General features: G+C 49.2%; 1 protein-coding gene across 5 annotated transcripts; it reads left to right on the plus strand.

Annotated features, from left to right (window-relative positions):
• Positions 1-3370: 3370 nt before the first annotated feature.
• hectd2 (HECT domain containing 2) lies at positions 3371-17050 on the plus strand. 5 transcript variants are annotated; one of them, XM_049735323.2, is made up of 22 exons: positions 3371-3821; positions 5620-5743; positions 6746-6884; positions 6982-7084; positions 7147-7236; positions 7323-7387; positions 7482-7527; positions 7697-7806; positions 7899-8047; positions 8507-8585; positions 8760-8856; positions 8923-9030; positions 9147-9279; positions 9441-9532; positions 9958-10022; positions 10172-10265; positions 11148-11222; positions 12805-12892; positions 13407-13513; positions 14273-14388; positions 15331-15497; positions 15862-17050. In XM_049735323.2, the coding sequence occupies exons 1-22, from the start codon at positions 3756-3758 to the stop codon at positions 16041-16043; spliced, it is 2295 nt and encodes a 764-aa protein (XP_049591280.1). In that variant the 5' UTR covers positions 3371-3755; the 3' UTR covers positions 16044-17050. The 5 variants fall into 5 exon arrangements, with proteins under 5 accessions (XP_049591280.1, XP_049591281.1, XP_049591279.1 ...); XM_049735322.2 differs by having other exon boundaries at positions 3373-3821; positions 8462-8585; XM_049735325.2 differs by having other exon boundaries at positions 3375-3821; positions 8462-8585; positions 15331-15474.

Consider the following 17050-nt stretch of genomic DNA (forward strand, 5'->3'; position numbering starts at 1 on the left):
TTATCAATCACATACAGTGAGACTTCTCCACCTTGCTTGTTTGGTCTACATGAGTGTATAGGAGTGTAGTGAGAGAGAGGGTAGCTAGATGTATTATCAACCATCCAGGTTTCAGTAAGAGCTATTACTGAAAAGGAATGTGTTAAGGTTGATAAATAGGTTTGCAGACTATCATGATTTTTAGAGATACTCCGTACATTAAAGTGAACAGTGGAGAATACATTTGTTAGGCAGTGGCCAGGAGGAGTATTGCACAGTTTGTTAAACATATCTTCAGAAAAATATTCGCATGACAATTCGACAGATTTTAGGGCAGTGTAATTAGTATCTGGGTTCAAGAAGGACTCATAAATACCAGCAGTAACATTCTCTAGGTCAAATGAATTAAATAATAAAGAGTCTAGATTCGGTGGGACAGAAATTCCTGCATTTTTGAGAATGTCACTGGATGCCATGAAGGGTGTAAGGGGACGGTCTACCTGAGTTGGATGTCCTCCCCGCTAGTTTCTGTTTGCCATGTTGTGCAAACTCCGCTGTAATCCACCATTCTCGTCAGGAGGGTCCAATAGGTACCAGTTTATGGTCATCAGTTCAGCCATTGTAGATGTTAGGTTGCACCAGGCCATAGATCTTCAGTTCTTCCAGTTCACTCACAACGAGGGTTTTGACATCTTCTGGTGTTGCCCGGCTGGTTCCCCATGTCGGCCAGAACAAGTGAAAATTCGGCCTCTTCCCCTGGAAGTCTAACCAAGTTTGGCGAATATTTTCTAAGTGCCAACGACTCAACCGCCGTAAAGTGTCCGCCTCGGCTGGTTCCCCATGTCGGCCACCACAAGTGAAAATTCGGCCTCTTCCCCTGGAAGTCTGGCCAAGTTTGGCAAATATTTTCAAAGTGCCAACGACTCAACCGCCGTAAAGTGTCCGCCTCGGCTGGTTCCCCGTGTCGGCCACCACAAGTGAAAATTCTGCCTCTTCCCCTGGAAGTCCGGCCAAGTTTGGCGAATATTTTCTAAGTGCCAACGACTCAACCGCCGTAAAGTGTCCGCCTCGGCTGGTTCCCCGTGTCGGCCACCACAAGTGAAAATTCGGCCTCTTCCCCTGGAAGTCCGGCCAAGTTTGGCGAATATTTTCTAAGTGCCAACGACTCAACCGCCGTAAAGTGTCCGCCTCGGCTGGTTCCCCGTGTCGGCCACCACAAGTGGAAATTCGGCCTCTTCCCCCTGGAAGTCCGGCCAAGTTTGGCGAATATTTTCTAAGTGCCAACGACTCAACCGCCGTAAAGTGTCCGCCTCGGCTGGTTCCTCCGGTCGGCCAGAACAAGTGAAAATTCGGCCTCTTCCCCTGGAAGTCTGGCCAAGTTTGGCGAATATTTTCTAAGTGCCAACGACATTCATTTAGACATGGCGATTGAATGTTTACGTACCGGTAGTTATTGTCGTTGCTTGATGCGCGATGACTCGCACATTCGCTCAATACCCAGTACTTCCCCCTACCAGTCATCGTCGCTGCCTGGCTTTCGATGTCCGTTATTGAGGTGAGAATATTTGAAATTGTTGCTGAGGATGCGTGTTAATGCGACGAACGCTTTATGATTCAGTTTCTCGCTGTTTGATGAGCCTGACGGACGCACACCCACGCACAATGAGATGCATGAGAAACGGCCTTGGTTACCATCACATTTGAAGCGATGAATACGAAGTTAAATTTTATGACTCGGTGTATAAGTCGAGGTCGATTTTTTTCGGTCGATTTTGGATCGAAAAAGGTCGACTAATACACCCGCAAATACGGTATATTCACATATTAAATAAATAAAAGAAACATTTTAAGCATATAATTATACCTACACACCAAATCAATAAAGAAGACATAACTAGACATTTTTGATAAATGGTAATGAGAAAGGTTTTTATAACTTTATGATCTGATATATATTTCTGAGCACTTTGAAATAACAAATGACTTTTGATATATTGCCTAAATAGCTTAATGACCCTTAAGGAACTGTGTAATGCATGCCTGATGTTTTTTCTCTAAATCATGGACACGGCCAGTCGTCTTGACCGTTCAGTACTTGATTGTATCTCATGTTTTGGCTAATGCAAGACGCCAGTTTTTGATTACTACTGAACGCTCTGCACAGAGGGAAATATTTTGCCTAACAAAGTAAAGATACGGTTGGAAGCATGATTAAACTAAGAATAAGCAGACATAAAGTATCAAAAGAACAGCAATAGATTAATGATGTCACAGCCAAAAGCTAACATAATTTCGTATGAAATGACAAAATTGAAAGAATGAGGTACGACAGTGTATGTCCAAGATTGGAGAAGAATGTTCACACGAAGGTCACGTGGAGATAAAACCAGCAGGTGCCAGAGGGAGCCAGCCAAGGACTCGGCCAAAGATGATCGCCAAGGCCGAAAGACGGGATGGAAGACAACAGCCCCCACACACACACCGAATCGCCTATAACCAGCACCCACTCCCATGGCGAACTTGCCCCACCCCAAAGACTCATCACCCATCAAACTCGGCCCACACTGGCATGTGTAACTGATATAAGCTAACCAAAGAACCTTGAACGTTGCCTTTTCTGAATGGAGACTTTCTACTCTTGAAGGGCCCAACGCTGTATTGTACTTTCCTGAAAACAGAGCTTTAACAAGAATTGTGACTGAACTCAACCAACCTGTGTAAGTCTAAATTTGTGCTTCAGTGTCTTAGCATTTTCCTAAATCTGAAGAAATCAAACGAGCACGCAGTGAGTCAATTGGATAACAGGTGATTGGCAATGGCTTTTCCCGTGAGGCGCAGATAACGCGCTCCCTAAATTGTGGACAAAATCCAACACTATGATGCTTTAAAACAACATACCATCCATCCATCCATTTTCTGTACCGCTCTGTCCTCACGGGGTCGCGGGCGTGCTGGGGCCTATCCCAGCCGTCATCGGGCAGTAGGCGGGGGACACCCTGAACTGGTAGCCAGGCAATCGCAGAGCACACAGAGACGAACAACCATCCGCACTTGCACTCACACCTAGGGGCAATTTGGAGTGCTCAATTGGCCTACCAAGCAGGTTTTGGGGATGTGGGAGGAAACCAGAGTGCCCGGAGAAAACCTACGCGGACATAGGGAGAACATGCAAACTCCACACAGGGAGGGCCGGAGGTGGAATCGAACACACACCCTCCTAACTGTGAGGCGGACGTGCTACCCAGTGTGCCACCGACAACATACCTTTTTAGAAAATAACATTTAAAATACGTATAAGACCGGACCACACTCCGCCTACTCAGAAGACATAAGGGCGGAGTGTGAGCAGGGGCGGAGTATGATTTAGCAGGCTGTGGAGAAGTTCTGCAATCTTGCCCGGACCTCGCTTTGCCCCCACCCTAACGTGTTCTCCCCCAATCCATCTTTAGGCTCCTCCCCCTCCTCCAACATGGCGGCGTCACGCCACGGGTGTCTTCGTTGGGTCGCGTTTGACTAACGAAGATTCGTTCGTCTGCCCTGTTGGGAGTTTTCTTAACTTTGACTCGCGTTTTGTTCATTTCCCTTTTTTTCCCCTGTGTTGACATGAAGAAGCTCCCGGATTATCTGTGCGCTCGCACGCGTCGGCGGCGCGTGCGCGGCTACTGCGACAAAGTGGCGGCGGCGTCGAGAAGACGACAATGAGCGCTTGTGTCACTTTGGGAAGATATTTGCCGACTTTTGGCCGCTAGTGCCCGCAAAGCGACACCTAACGGAAGATGGACGGCGACGATCTGGGCTCTGTGACGAGCAGGGAGCGTGACAAGCTGCCGCCCATCTCTGGCGTAAGAAAACCAACCGAACGAAAGCACGACACAACGCGCTTCTGATTGACACACTTCTCATCCTTCTTCTCAAAAGAAAACAAATTATGCAACAAAAATACACGACGACGACGCTGAAGCAGATTTCCTGAAAATAGCAAACGACAAGAATGTGCGATTTGCCTGCTTTCTCCTGCTGCCAAACGAGAACCACCGCAGTGGGCTGACTTGGTTTCGGTCATTTTCATCTTCTAGGCGGAGTTTGCGCTCCAGATGCAACAATTCGGCAACAAGCATTAAACCATTGCATTATGCAATCGATTAATCGTTTAGAGACTTGGTGTGACGACAATGAGTCCAAATTCCAGCCTCTCAACAGGAAAGCATTTCTGACTGGTCATCGTCTATGAAAGTTGTCATTTTAGGCTATTTTTCTATTTGCAAACATCCACTTTTGCTTTTTCTATTTTGCTTGTACTCTTTGATTTTTTTTTTGTCCTCTTGCTTGTTCCTTTTCCTTTAGTCTTTTCTCTCTTCTTTTTTTGTCTGTTTTTCCCCTTTTTGTTTTTGTCTTTTTTTCTTCTTGCCAGTTGTCGTTTTCTTATTTTTGGGGTGATGATTGTGTGTTGCTAGATTTCTTTGTTCAATTGCGATGCACCTGACAAGCGTTTGTTGGGAAGAAATTAGAAAGTTGACCATTGGCCCTACAAGGTTGACCATTTGTGTTTTTCTGTTTTGTGTGTGCGTGCCTTTCTTAAATTGTGTGTCTTTTGCCGTCTTCACTCTTTTGTGTACCCCCTTTGAGGAATTTCTCCTGTGCGTGTCTTCTGGTGTCGCTTGGTGGCAGATTGTTTGTGCATGGCGCATGTCATTTTGGCTCGTCTTGTGTTTCTTCCTGTCGTGATGAAAATTTAAATTTGCTTTATGTGTGTTTTGCCTCCTCGACCTGGCACTGTTCAGCATTGAGCACAGCGACTTGCCACTTGTCAAACACTCGGTTCAAATCATCTAGAAGATTCAAAAAATACTACAGCAGGGTTCATGGCACAAATTTGAAGTTTTGTTTTCCCCTCACTCTATTTTCGTGTAGCTTTGCCTTGTCTGTCTGGCCGTCCGGCGCCCTTTTGGAATTGCTGAGGTCGTGGCACAAGCACGCGGGCCTCCTTGTTTTGAACGGCCCTCGATGCCGCGCCATTGTTGGCAGGCTCTTTGCGTTCGAGGCATTCGCTCGCACGCTTGGGCGCTGCCATGATGTCATTAGCATGCTCGGCGAGCGTCACGGATGATGTCACGCATCTTGTGTCAGCGCTCGGGAATGTGTACATCAATCACACATGCACGCACATTTTCTCCTGCGCTTGCATCTGGAAATGTCGTCAAAGCGCACGTGTGTGCTTGCTCTTGTTGGAGGTGAGCTGAACACAAAGTTTCTTCCGCGCGTGCCTTCGGCCACTCAAGCGCCTCCCGTCTTAAATTCTCTGATTCGTGAAAGGAAGGTGATCCGCAAAAGTTTAATTTCTCTCCATGCTTGGCAAGCTTTGTTATCGCCATGCGCCTTGCAAGCGTTATCATTGTCACCGCCTGGGACTCTCCTTACCGTCATGACAAGGCATCACGCGCCCTTTTCACTTGTGCGACCGTGGATGTCCGCTCGTTCAAATTGGCTCCTAAAGCCAAAAAAAAGAGAACCCCGTGGCCAAAACAATGCTGATGACGTGCGACAAGGAAGAGGAAAAGCGAGACATAGGTGGTGATGATGTCACACAGGACGGTATTGCTAACAATGATGTCACGTGATAACGATGCCATGTTTTGGCAGGCCCCGGGCCGCAAGGCCAAGCCTCCGCTGCCGACTCCAGGGAGCCTCATCAACGCACTCCACCACCGACAGCTTCAGCTCAGAGACGCCGACATGTCCACCGCGCCGCTCGACTTCAAGCACGGTCAGTCTGTCACTTTTTTCGCTCAAGTCTCACCAAGGTTGTGTGTGTGACGCGCTCGTGCACTTGTTTGCATCTAATGCGAGCGGGTGTCCCAAAGTGTTTAGTTTTTCCTGCTGCTAAAGCTTCAAAGCGACAGTGGTCATCAGATGTCGCTGTGATGGCGAAGGCCCGGTTGCTACAGCGACAGATGCCGCGCGAGACTGCAAAACAAAGAACAGAAACCGGAAAGTGCAAAGGTGGCTGCTGAGGACGGCGCCTCGCCCTTCTCAAAAGGAGAAGGAAGATTGATGACAAGTGAAATGGGCTATCACTCGTCCTAGGCTTTTCTACCTCGGCCACTCCAAGCGCTTCTTACCGCGTCCTCTTTCACCTCCTGATGATGCGACATCAGGGGCGACCGCGGCTTCGCCATCTTGCTCAAGGATACGGTGACATAGTTATACTGGGCAGAGATCAGCACCTTGCCCCCTCCTCATGCAGGAAAGCCTGACCTGAGGTGTTTGTATTTTTCTGCAAAATCCCAGTTGAGCACCAAATAGGAAGCTGGTCCGTCGTTTGATTGGTGTGCGTGCCTGCGCCTCTCTGAGTGCTACAAAAATAGAATGACTTTATTGTCATTGTACAACTGATGTACAACGAAATTAAGATATTCTACCAGTGGGAGGCTGCTGCCAGGCGCCATCGGGAGCAATCCAGAGTTCAGTGTCTTGCTCAAGGACACTTCGACATGGTCATCTGGGATGAGGATTGAACAAGTCGTGCTCGATGATGTTTGCCGTTGCTCTTCCTTGCCAGCGTGCACAATGCACCTCCTGCGTTACCTTGGTGACACAAACAAAGAGGCTAATTATCAACCGAAGCGTGTGTGCGTGTGCATGGCTGCATGTTCTTTGACGCAATGACATAAAATGGACGTGCTTCCTATTGATCATGTAAAATTTCAAATAATTATTTGGAATCGAAAACCCTGAAGGTTTTGTGCATGTGTGTGTGTCGCATCAGTGTGCGAGCTTCCGCCGATTGGCAGCCTGGCACGTCCCAAGCAGCGAGTGACCATCGACACGCTGCCCCCGGAGGTCAAAGCGCCCTTCCCGTGTGACCCTGTTATTCCACTGCGCACCAAGACCACCAAAGACTTCCTGTGAGACAGTGCCGACACACACACACACACACACACGTCCCAGCTCATTGTGATGAGTACACATGCACGCTCACAAGTGCGTATGTGTGGTCGTCAGCAAGGAGATGGAGCGGGCGGCGCTGTTGGGCGACTGGCGTGAAGTCCGAGACTTCTACCTGACCACCTTTGACTCGTTCATTGAACTCAACGCTGCCTTCAAGGTAAGACACAACCTCCCTGCTGCAGCTCTTTGTTTGACCTCAATCTCTGCCCCCTGCCCCAGCGGGAGGCCAACGCCTCCTTCGACACCACTGAAGACTCAGGCCTTGACACCAAATTCGTCAACGCCGTGTACGACTCGTTGCTCCAAACGGTGAGTCATCACACGCACCCATGCACACCCCACGAGAGCGCCACTTCCTGTCACAGGCTCACATGGTCATCTGGGCATGCGTGCAGCCTCAAGACATTCAGAAGTCTGTGCTGAAGGGGATCATCAACAGTCTCCTGAGAGAGTGGAAAGGGTGAGAGGACGACCTCCATGACATCATCCGTCCTGCCTACGCGAGACCCAAAGGCAGTTTTTTTTTCTTTTTGTCTCTTCCATGACGAGCTCAGGCCCCGGACTAAAGATGACCTGCGCGCTTACTTCATCCTGGTTCAGGTGAGCGGATGATGTCGCTGTGACGTCTCTCTGCGGCCGCCGCCGCCGCTGCTGCTGCTGCTCTTGTTGCGTTTCAGTCAATTACGCTGCAGGTTTTGTGGCAGGGAGGGGTGGGTGCCATGCCGCCACCATTCATTTTCTCTTCTGCCTCTCCTTTGGATGTTGACAGAACCCTCAGTATTCCAGCACCAGCACCTACGTGATCTACGCTCACCTGTTGAGGCAGATGGCTGCCCTGTCTGAGGCCGATCATCACTTCCTGGTGCACTGGCTGAAGAAGTAAGCACTACGGCGGTGCCGGCAGCCCGTCACGTCAACAATGACGGCGGTGTGACTCAGAGCGCTGTGACGACCAAGCGTGTGCCTGTCAGGTTGCCGGGCCAGCGGTTCCGTCAGCCAGTGGAGCGCCTGCTGCAGTTCATCTCTACTCGCCTTTTTCCTGCCGAGCCCGACGAGGTGCCACCCGCCTCCAAGTGCTCCTGGTGGATCCCGTCGGCCACCAAAGTACTCGCCCTCTTCAGTGAGTGCGTCCGTAGCTGTTAGCGCCAACGTCGGGCATTAACGCTATTTTGCCGCTAAATGGCATCCGCTGAAATTGATTCCACTTTTTTCTGACTTTATCATTCAACGACTGTTGTGATGATTTGAGATGAAGGAAAAAAATGAACAAAAGCACGAAATGCACATTAGACATCTTTTAAATTCTTGGGGAGGTTTTTTGAGCATCCATAGTTGATGGTCTCAGTCTGAATTCTGCGAGACCTCCATGAAGGCAAAATTGCAAAATGTGGCCTGAAACGACAGCAATTGCTTCGCGCTTTGGAGGAGAGCAGAAAAGGACAGATCTTTCCTATTTTGGTTTTGGACGGTTGTTGCGCGAGGCGTTTGCGTACGTTGTTCTTCCACCACCCGCTTGCTCGCTCATGTGCTTCAGACGCGGCCAACAGCGTGTCGTCGCCGCCCGTTATGCCATTCGCAGACTTCTACAACCTCACGCTGGAGCACATCGACTTCATGGAAGAGTACCGCACCTGGCAACACTACGGCAACTCAAGCAGGTGGCTTTCCTTCATGAGCTCTCGGATGTATTGCGATGGACCTCAATCTTAAATTGGCAGATTACCCCAATCTTGAAATTGCAAGTCTTAACTGTGTTTTTTTTTTTTTTTTTTTTCTTTTCGGCTCGGCTCGGCCGGCGTCGGTGCCCGGCTGACCCCTTCCCTTCCCCTCAGGTTCTCCTTCTGCCAGTTTCCCTTCATTCTGTCGGCGGCGCTGAAGAAGGCCATCATCCAGAAGGACTCTGAGCAGCAGATGATCAACCGGGCCAGGGTGAGCGCGTCCGCTCGCCCTGCTTTTGCTCTGGCCGGCGTTGTTGAGCATGCGTGTGTGTCGCAGCAAAGCCTGGTGAGCAAAGTGTCTCGGCGTCAGCGCGTGGACATGAACCTCCTCTTCCTCAACATCAGAGTGCGACGGTCGCAGCTCCTGGCCGACTCGCTGGATGAGGTCAGGGCCCCGTTTTTGATTTTGCATTTGTTTTTTTCTGGCAAGGCAGGCCAAAACCTGAGCGCTCTGGTCCGCTCGCCTTTGATGTCCCGTTTGAATGGAAGGAATGTCTTCAGTTGAGCAGGAAGCGCTGCGACCTGAAGAAGAAGCTGCGCGTGACCTTTGTTGGGGAGGCAGGCCTGGACATGGGCGGCCTGACCAAGGAGTGGTTCCTGCTGTTGGTGCGACGCATCTTCCACGAGGACTACGGTGAGTGGGACGAACGCCCTTTTTCTTTGATGTTGGTCTTCCAGGTCCTATTCATCTTGCCCTTTTGACGTCTTCTTTCCATTCACTTTTGGCTCTTCTTCCGCCTCTGTGTTCTTTCCATCCTGCCAATTTGGCGACGTTCATGCTGGCGTGTGCGTCAGGCATGTTCACGTACATAAAGGAGTCTCGCTGCCACTGGTTCAGCGGCTGGAAGGGCGACATCAACTACTCGGAGTTTCAGCTCATTGGGACCGTATCCTTCATGTGCAATCTTGTTTTCTGTGTGCAGCGTGGTCTTCCTCACTTCAATGTTTCTGCGCGCACGTGTGCACACACGCGCGCACACACGCACACATCTGGTTGCCGTCAAAGGTTACATAACCTAATAGCTGCCGTCTCTACCAGCTAGAGGGGCGGGGGGGGGGGGGCTCGTGGGCGCGTTTGGTCGAGGAAGGAATGAAGGCATTGTGGGCCGCGTGTGCGTATTCTTGTGCCATGAGCTCATTGATATTGGTCACTGCCGTCTGGTCACCGTGGAGACAGCAGCGCCGGCGTCATGGTGCTGATGTGTAACGAGGGAGAGGAGGGCAACTTCTTGTATGAGCCGTTTAGTATTGCCACAGCTTTATAAATCCGTTTTGGGAAGAGTGCATGCGTGGTTGTCCTTAACGTGCTCAGCTGATGGGCTTGGCGGTGTACAACAGTATCGCTTTGGACATCCATTTCCCCCTCTACTGTTACAGGTGTGTGTGCATGCCCGCGTGCGTGCCTGTGTGCCACTCGAGCAGTTGCCTAAAAGTGAAAATCTTGAAGCAGATACTGGCTTGTCATCAAGTTCAAGTTGTCATCATGGTGCTTTGTGCTGATGCCAGCTGGCGGTGTCTCCTCACAGGAAGCTGCTGACGCCACCCACTGATCCATGGGACCAGAATGCCCTGGTCGGCATGGCAACCGCCACTTTAGATGACATGCGGCAGATCATGCCGGTACGCAGTTGGCGAGGGTGACAGTCACTCTGACACGTCACAGACACTTTTGCAGACTTGATTCCACCCGCCTCATTGCATCAGCTCTATTTATTCACATCGTGCACTTGCACATGATTTTGAATGGAGGTGTTGCAGGTTGCTTTCACACAAGCAAAACCACACCGTTGCGCTTTTAATTTTGGAAGGAAGAACTGGACGCTCAGCCCTGTGATGGCAAAATATACATTTGAGCAAGTAGCCTGACATGTTTGCCCGTGACTCGGGTTGGGGCCACCTCCCTCAGAAACTTGATCAGGCAAGGTTAGCCCAATGAGGGTCAAAGATGGCAAAAGGGAGGGCCTCGCCGTCATTGCGTGTTGTTGTGAGCCAGACACGATGGCGGCAGGTTGACACCACGCAGGTTCCTCATCAAAAGTTAGAAAATAAGGTGGTTTGTCCACGCCAAACCTCAAACGAGCATCGCTTTTAAAAGTGACTGACAACTTTGATGGTGCTGGAATCATGAAGCCGAGGGACCTCTAGTGGCCACAAGCGATGCTCCAAGAGGAAACGTCCCGTTCGCAACTGCTTCCAGAGGAAGACAAAGTCAAACTTTTCACGCGACACACTAACTCTTGTGTCAAGGTGAACCGCGCATTTTTTATGTGCGTGTTGTGTGTGTCTTTTTGTTAAAGTTAGCAAGAGGCAAAGAACGAGAACACAGCCCTTCCCAAAGGTCGCACACGCAAGAGACAGATTAGTGTGCCAGTAGTTGTGTAAGAGGTGTGCAACGGCAGCAGCTTGCGCCCTTTACTGAAAGCGTCCAAGCAAGTTATGTGCGCGTGTGTGTGTGTGTGTGTGCGTGCGTGTGTGCGTGCGTGCGTGCGTGTGTACACACAGGAGCTGGCTCATGGTTTGCAGGAGCTGCTGAATTTTGACGGCAATGTGGAAGAAGACATGTGCCTCACTTTCCAGGTTGTCACCAATTACCTGATGCACCTTCACATGCAAAACGAGTTTTTTTGTCATTCCATCAATCGAATCAGTTCATTGGTTGAGTTCAAAGGTTGACGCTTGGAAGAGGTGCACTTGCGCTTCATTGAAAACCCTTCGGTCACCTGCTTGGCAAGATGTCATTTGTTTTTGAAAGCCTGCTTTCATGAATGGCTGCAGAAATACCGGCGACGGTCTGAATTGAAAATTTGCAGCGTTTGGTCCATAGTAAGCTAAATAAAATCAAAATAGTCAAGTTATCGGCGGATGGATGAGTTGCGCACAAGACAACAATAACTGTGAAGCGATGCCCACATCATCTTGTGAATGGCCTTCAAATAATTCCCAGAAGTTTCCAAGGAAAAAAAAGAAAGTATCCTGTGAAACGCTTTCACCGATGTGTTGTTTGGCGCAGACGATTACATCAAGTGTAATGTGAACATAGTCAGCAATTAGCGGTAACAAATTCACAATTGTATTGAAAGGAAAGGAGCAGCAGAGTTCTAAAAAAAAAAAAAAAATCGCCTTCTAAACAAAAGTCGCACCAAAGTGGAGGCAAACATGATGTCAAACCTTGAGAGGAGCGTGTGCGTGGAATGCGGCTAGCAGGAAGTGGCTTCCACTCAGGCCTCACTTGAACTCACTAACCTGTTGTGACTATGTATGGCCTTTTAGACTGGTCGCGTTCTAAAACCCTTTTGGTTTTGTGGCCCTTTGCTGCAGACATAACTAGGCTCTTGGATGAGACCGATTGTCCTCACCAGTGTCACGGCTACAAGCATTTATTAGCACCACAACTAATGTCTTCGAAGTCAGCCAGGCAAGGACAACAACAAGCCCGCACACACACTAATGTTATTCAACTTACTCGTAAACACAAGCGTGCTAACAAAGCAGCTAGTAATTAATTATGCCAATGTCTTGAACTTATACTCTGTAAGAATGAGCGGTTACCAGTGATGTCTGAACGCAGTCAGAAGAAATAAACTATGCTCGCAATCAGGCTAACAGGCTGTTACGTTAGCGTGCTAATCTATATCATGTGATTGTTTTGCTTATCACAAGGATGACAAGTGTGTCAACACTTGGCCATGTGAAGTCAGCCTTGCTAGCCAACAGACTAATTGGCAGGAACGCTAACAAAAGAGGAAATATGCTATCTAAAGCTAAAAACCTGAACAGGCTGTCGACCTCATTCCTTCAAGGCCAACAAGCATGCTAAAAATGCAATTATTGATGATAATTAAAATATTGTCCTTGACAAACAATCTAGTGAAGATGCTAGTAAACAATAACCAAATACACAATAAGCATAAGAAACAGGCTAATGAACAAACGTAGACGTATTGACGGTAAGGACAGCGTATCGAGAGTGCTAACAAACATGCCAACAATCTGCCGAAGTTACTAGCAAACAGGATAATGAGCGTGCTAATAAGAAGCATAACAAACTGCCTCATGAATTAGCTAACTATGTCTGAATACAAAAGCTTAAAAGTTTCCACTGTTTATCACCATACTAGCGATAAAAAGTAAGTTAACCCGTCGGGCCGGTGCCTTGCAGGTGTCGCAGGAGGAACTGGGCGTGGTCAAGTTGTACAACCTGAAGCCAGGAGGAGACAAGATTCCCGTCACCAAACACAACCGTAAAGGTACTGGAAAGCTGTCTTTGTCCTCAGCTCTGTGTGTGGTGACCGGCGAAACAATTCCAATGTACGGGACTCTTGGCACAAGTAAACCCAACCCGCGTGCCAATGTACGGGGCACTTGGCACGAGTAAACCGACCCGCGTGCCACGCCCTCAGTAAACGGGAGAAGACGAGGCACGCTCTCTCTCGCCTGCAGTATGTTGGCTTTCTGCACTTGCTGTGCCGTTCTAGCTTCCTTTCTCCAGATTCCCTTGTCATGTCTGCTTTTCTTTGTTGTTTTGCACATTCGCGCTCCATGCCAAAGGCGGCCTCACGTTCCCATGTGCTTGGCGGACTGCTTTTCCTTGCCATCCGTCTTTTTGAGTGTGTGCGGCCAGCCGGCTCTTATGTGGCCCGTGTTGTTTGCCGCCGCCGTCCTTCTCATGGTCTCATGTCGCTCCTCCTTTGTGGCTGCAATTGACGTTGTTCATCAGTTGGGCTCGGTGGCTCCCGCTGCCGTTCTTCTTATTGTTGTCAGAGTACGTGCAGCTGTACGTGGACTTCCTGCTGAACAAATCCATTTCCAAGCAGTTTGCCGCCTTCTACCACGGCTTCCACAGCGTCTGCGCCTCCGACGCCCTCATGGTGAGTTGGATAATGTGTGTGTTGCGCGCCGGCTACGCACACCTGTTAACATATTAATGCCCCAAAATCTGGTAAAACACTCACGCATACAACACGTGAAATGACATGCCATGCCACACGTTCTGAGTGCATAGCACCTTTTCCATATTTGCTTCACGTTACAGTATTTTACATGCGACATGCACGCATGATACACTGACTCTAGGGCGTGCATGTTAAAGTGGTAAAGTGCGTCGCTCGTCTCCCGGTGGCAGACTAAAATCACGTGACCTGCCGATGGTCTTGCATCACTTCCTGTGCTGCGGCCACACTGAACCGAGCGAGTCACTCCGCTGTTTTTGTCTGACACCTCTGAACCTCACTTAAGTCATCTCAGCTGTCTAAATGAGATCAGGATTCGTTTGGTGACCTTGTGCATCTCCTTCCATCCAAACACATTGCCTGAGTGCCTGTGTGTGTCTTTGGATGGGGGCTTGTAACTCGTTCCACAGAATGTTGGGACATTCTGGATATGTTAACTTCCTGCTTTCTCTTTTGCACACAGCACACGACTTGTTTTCTTTGGTGACGACGGCATGCTGCCTTTCACCTTTAATGTTGAGTTGATTGATTTGATGATGTCACACAGACCCACCAACTCAGTGGTCGAGGAAAAGATGACGTGGTCGAGAATAACGAGATGCGCTTGAGTCGCGGTTGACATGCAGCTAACATTCTGCTGATACGCGGCTGACACGCGGTTTCCCATTCTTGCGGCAGCTGCTTCGTCCGGAGGAAGTGGAGATGCTGGTGTGCGGCAGTCCTCAGTTGGACATGAGCGCTCTGCAGAAAGCTGCGCACTACAAAGGATATGGCAAGAGCGACGCCACCATCAGGTGACACGTGCGCGCGCTTTAAGTACAGCCAATCTTCAAATTGCCGCCAATTTGTTTTCATGTCATGTCGAGGCACGCTGCTAAGACACATGATTAGGGTTGGCCTTGGGGCAGGACGCTGAGGCTCTGTCAGAAATGTATCTCGCCCCAATTAAGCCCCTTCGAGTCGGCAAGCTCTGTGTGGCAGACTTGCAAGAGCTCTGAATGTTGTAAGACAAAAAAGTGACTCCCCCGTAACGCAAATAAACATCACGTGCTTACAAAGCTAAACAAACAAGGCTTGCGTGCGCTTCCCCCAAAGATTTGTATCGCTCTCTTGGTTTTTGTTTTCATGTCAGAACAAGGGAAACCCAGCGTGCCTTTAAATGCGGTTAAAGCTCAACAAGTTGGCCATCCTCCTGGCTAGCATCAAGTAGTGACAAAGCTGACTTTGATTTGTCTGTTGAGTTGGCAGAGATCTGTTTTCATGTCAGGGCAGGATGATGCAAACAAATCCTTGCCAAAGCAATAAATGAACATGGAACCGCCGCACGTATATTCAAGATTCAAGAGTTTTTATTCACCATGTTTGAGCGTGCCAAACAAGGAATTTGACTTCGGTAAATCACAGCCTCTGTTCAACATTTAGGTGACTAACAACAACACTCGGGACATGTGAAAAATGGCAAATATTCTCAAACATCCCCTGATCTTAAACTCGTAAGAGGGCAAGGAAAAACTCAAAACTCCAGCTAGTGGAAATGAGAAACCTTGAGAAGAGACCACAGATGGGAGGGTCCCTCTTCTAGGATGACCAGGCTGCAATGGATGCAGAGAGGACACATAGTACAAACAGTGTAGACAATTCAAAAAAGGTGTGGAGAGCAGGATGATGATGTAGATGAGATAGGATGAGGTGCACTTGTGAACATCGTAACTTTGCTTCTGTGTGCGCTCGCGTAGGACTTTCTGGGAGGTGGTGCTGTCATTCTCCGTGGATCTTCAAAAGAAGCTGCTTCACTTTGTAACAGGAAGTGACCGTGTCCCCGTAGGGGGGATGGCTGACCTCAACTTCAAAATCTCCAGGCTGGACGCGCCCACCGACTGGTACAAGCGCCGTCAATGTGAAGGCATGCGACGGCAGGTCACCTTGGGCAAATGTGAAGGCATATGGGGGGAGCTCACCTCGGGCAAATGACTTCATTCACGCTGATGCACACCCGGAAACGCTTTGCAATTGCTGCTCATCGGCCAAAAGCGGCCGCATGTCCTCGCGTCTGGGCAAACTGCCATGTCGGGTGGTTTGAGCGTGCTATCGTGACATCATTTTCTGAAACCTGACGGCTCGGAAGAGCGTTTAAGTATAGCTGCCAAACAGCGAGTGTGTTGACGCTGATGTTAGCGTCGATACAGACGAGCTCCTCTTTGCGGGCAGCCGCGTTGTCAGAGGTGTGACCGCTGCATCTAAGTGTGTTTGCGCTTGTGTGTCCTCAGGCTCCCTGTGTCGCATACCTGTTTCAACCAGATCTGCTTGCCCCCGTATCGCAGCAGGAAGGAGCTCAAACATAAGCTCATCATCGCCATCTCCAACGCGGAGGGCTTCGGCCTTGAGTGATCCTGACGCCTCCGCTTGGGCACTCGCCACTTTAGCCTCCCCAAGCGCACTTGTAGTTTAACGGTCTATTTTGCTTTTCCTGAATAAGATCATACTCAAGCACCCGAACAAGCTAGCGTGTCGCAGTACCGCTGTGTTCCTCAAGGAGCAGCGGCGAGTCAGAAGATGCAGGTAGAACTTTGAGACATGCTGAGCAAGTTAGCAGCTATTTTGTGAAATGTTTTATTTCAGATGTTTGACATTGTGGCATGTTTCGACACCGCTGCAGCAGAAGCTTTTTGATGGATGTGTTAGTTTTAGCCTTAGCTTAGCAATAGACAGTGCAGGAAGTGTCACTGATGCAAAAAGAAGCAGACAACTTGGCAACAAGAAGCCTCCAAAGTCTCCAAAATGTTTGACTACAACCCGACCTCGAGAACGAGACGACCAGCAGCTAGCGACAAGAAGGTGACAACTGCTAACAGATGACGAGAAACCGATGACTTAAAACACAACCGGTTACTGAAAAATAGCAGCTGACAAGACGGTACACTTCCACCCTGACTACCAGTGCCGAGCCTGACCGCAAGAACTTGAAGACTGTTTGTCGATGTCTGACGTAGCGGTGTGTAGAAGAGGAAAAAGCTGCAGCATTCAGAGCCTTTTGATTGACAGGTGTTTGAGCAACAGCTACAACACTGCCACGTGTTAGCTTTAGCATTAGCTCAGGGAGGAAGGGGTCAGTAATCAGTGGTTTCAAATTGCTGCCCCGCTGGCCTGGTTTCCACAGTAATGGGCACAAGTTACCAAAGTGGCCCAGAACTAAGATGGCTAATGTGGGTCAGAAAGTAAACAGAACCCCCCCCTTAAAGACAAGCTTTCAAAGCTCCTTTGTCTCGTTCAGCCCAAGTTGACACCTCCAACTTGAGTTGGGGACTGCAAGCCGGCAACTCAAAGATTTCTTTTTGTTTGTTGTCAGCAAAGAGGATATGGTGGTTGCGTTGAGACTAGCGTGCCATTGCTTTTTGTGTGCTGGTGTAGTTGTCGTTGATGTGAAAGTTTGACATTAAAGGTCTTGCGTGAAGCTTC

Source organism: Syngnathus scovelli, chromosome 12 (genome assembly GCF_024217435.2).
Source record: "Syngnathus scovelli strain Florida chromosome 12, RoL_Ssco_1.2, whole genome shotgun sequence".
Classification (NCBI taxonomy): Eukaryota; Metazoa; Chordata; class Actinopteri; order Syngnathiformes; family Syngnathidae; genus Syngnathus; species Syngnathus scovelli.

What these genes read in the sequence shown, in the direction of transcription:
- hectd2 (XM_049735322.2), top strand. Translation starts at nt 3,756, where the DNA reads ATGGACGGCGACGATCTGGGCTCTGTGACGAGCAGGGAGCGTGACAAG. An exon ending in AAGACCACCAAAGACTTCCT is followed by an intron (nt 6,885 to 6,981) that starts GTGAGACAGTGC and finishes TGTGGTCGTCAG; the next exon opens with CAAGGAGATGGAGCGGGCGG. An exon ending in AAGAGCGACGCCACCATCAG is followed by an intron (nt 14,389 to 15,330) that starts GTGACACGTGCG and finishes GCGCTCGCGTAG; the next exon opens with GACTTTCTGGGAGGTGGTGC.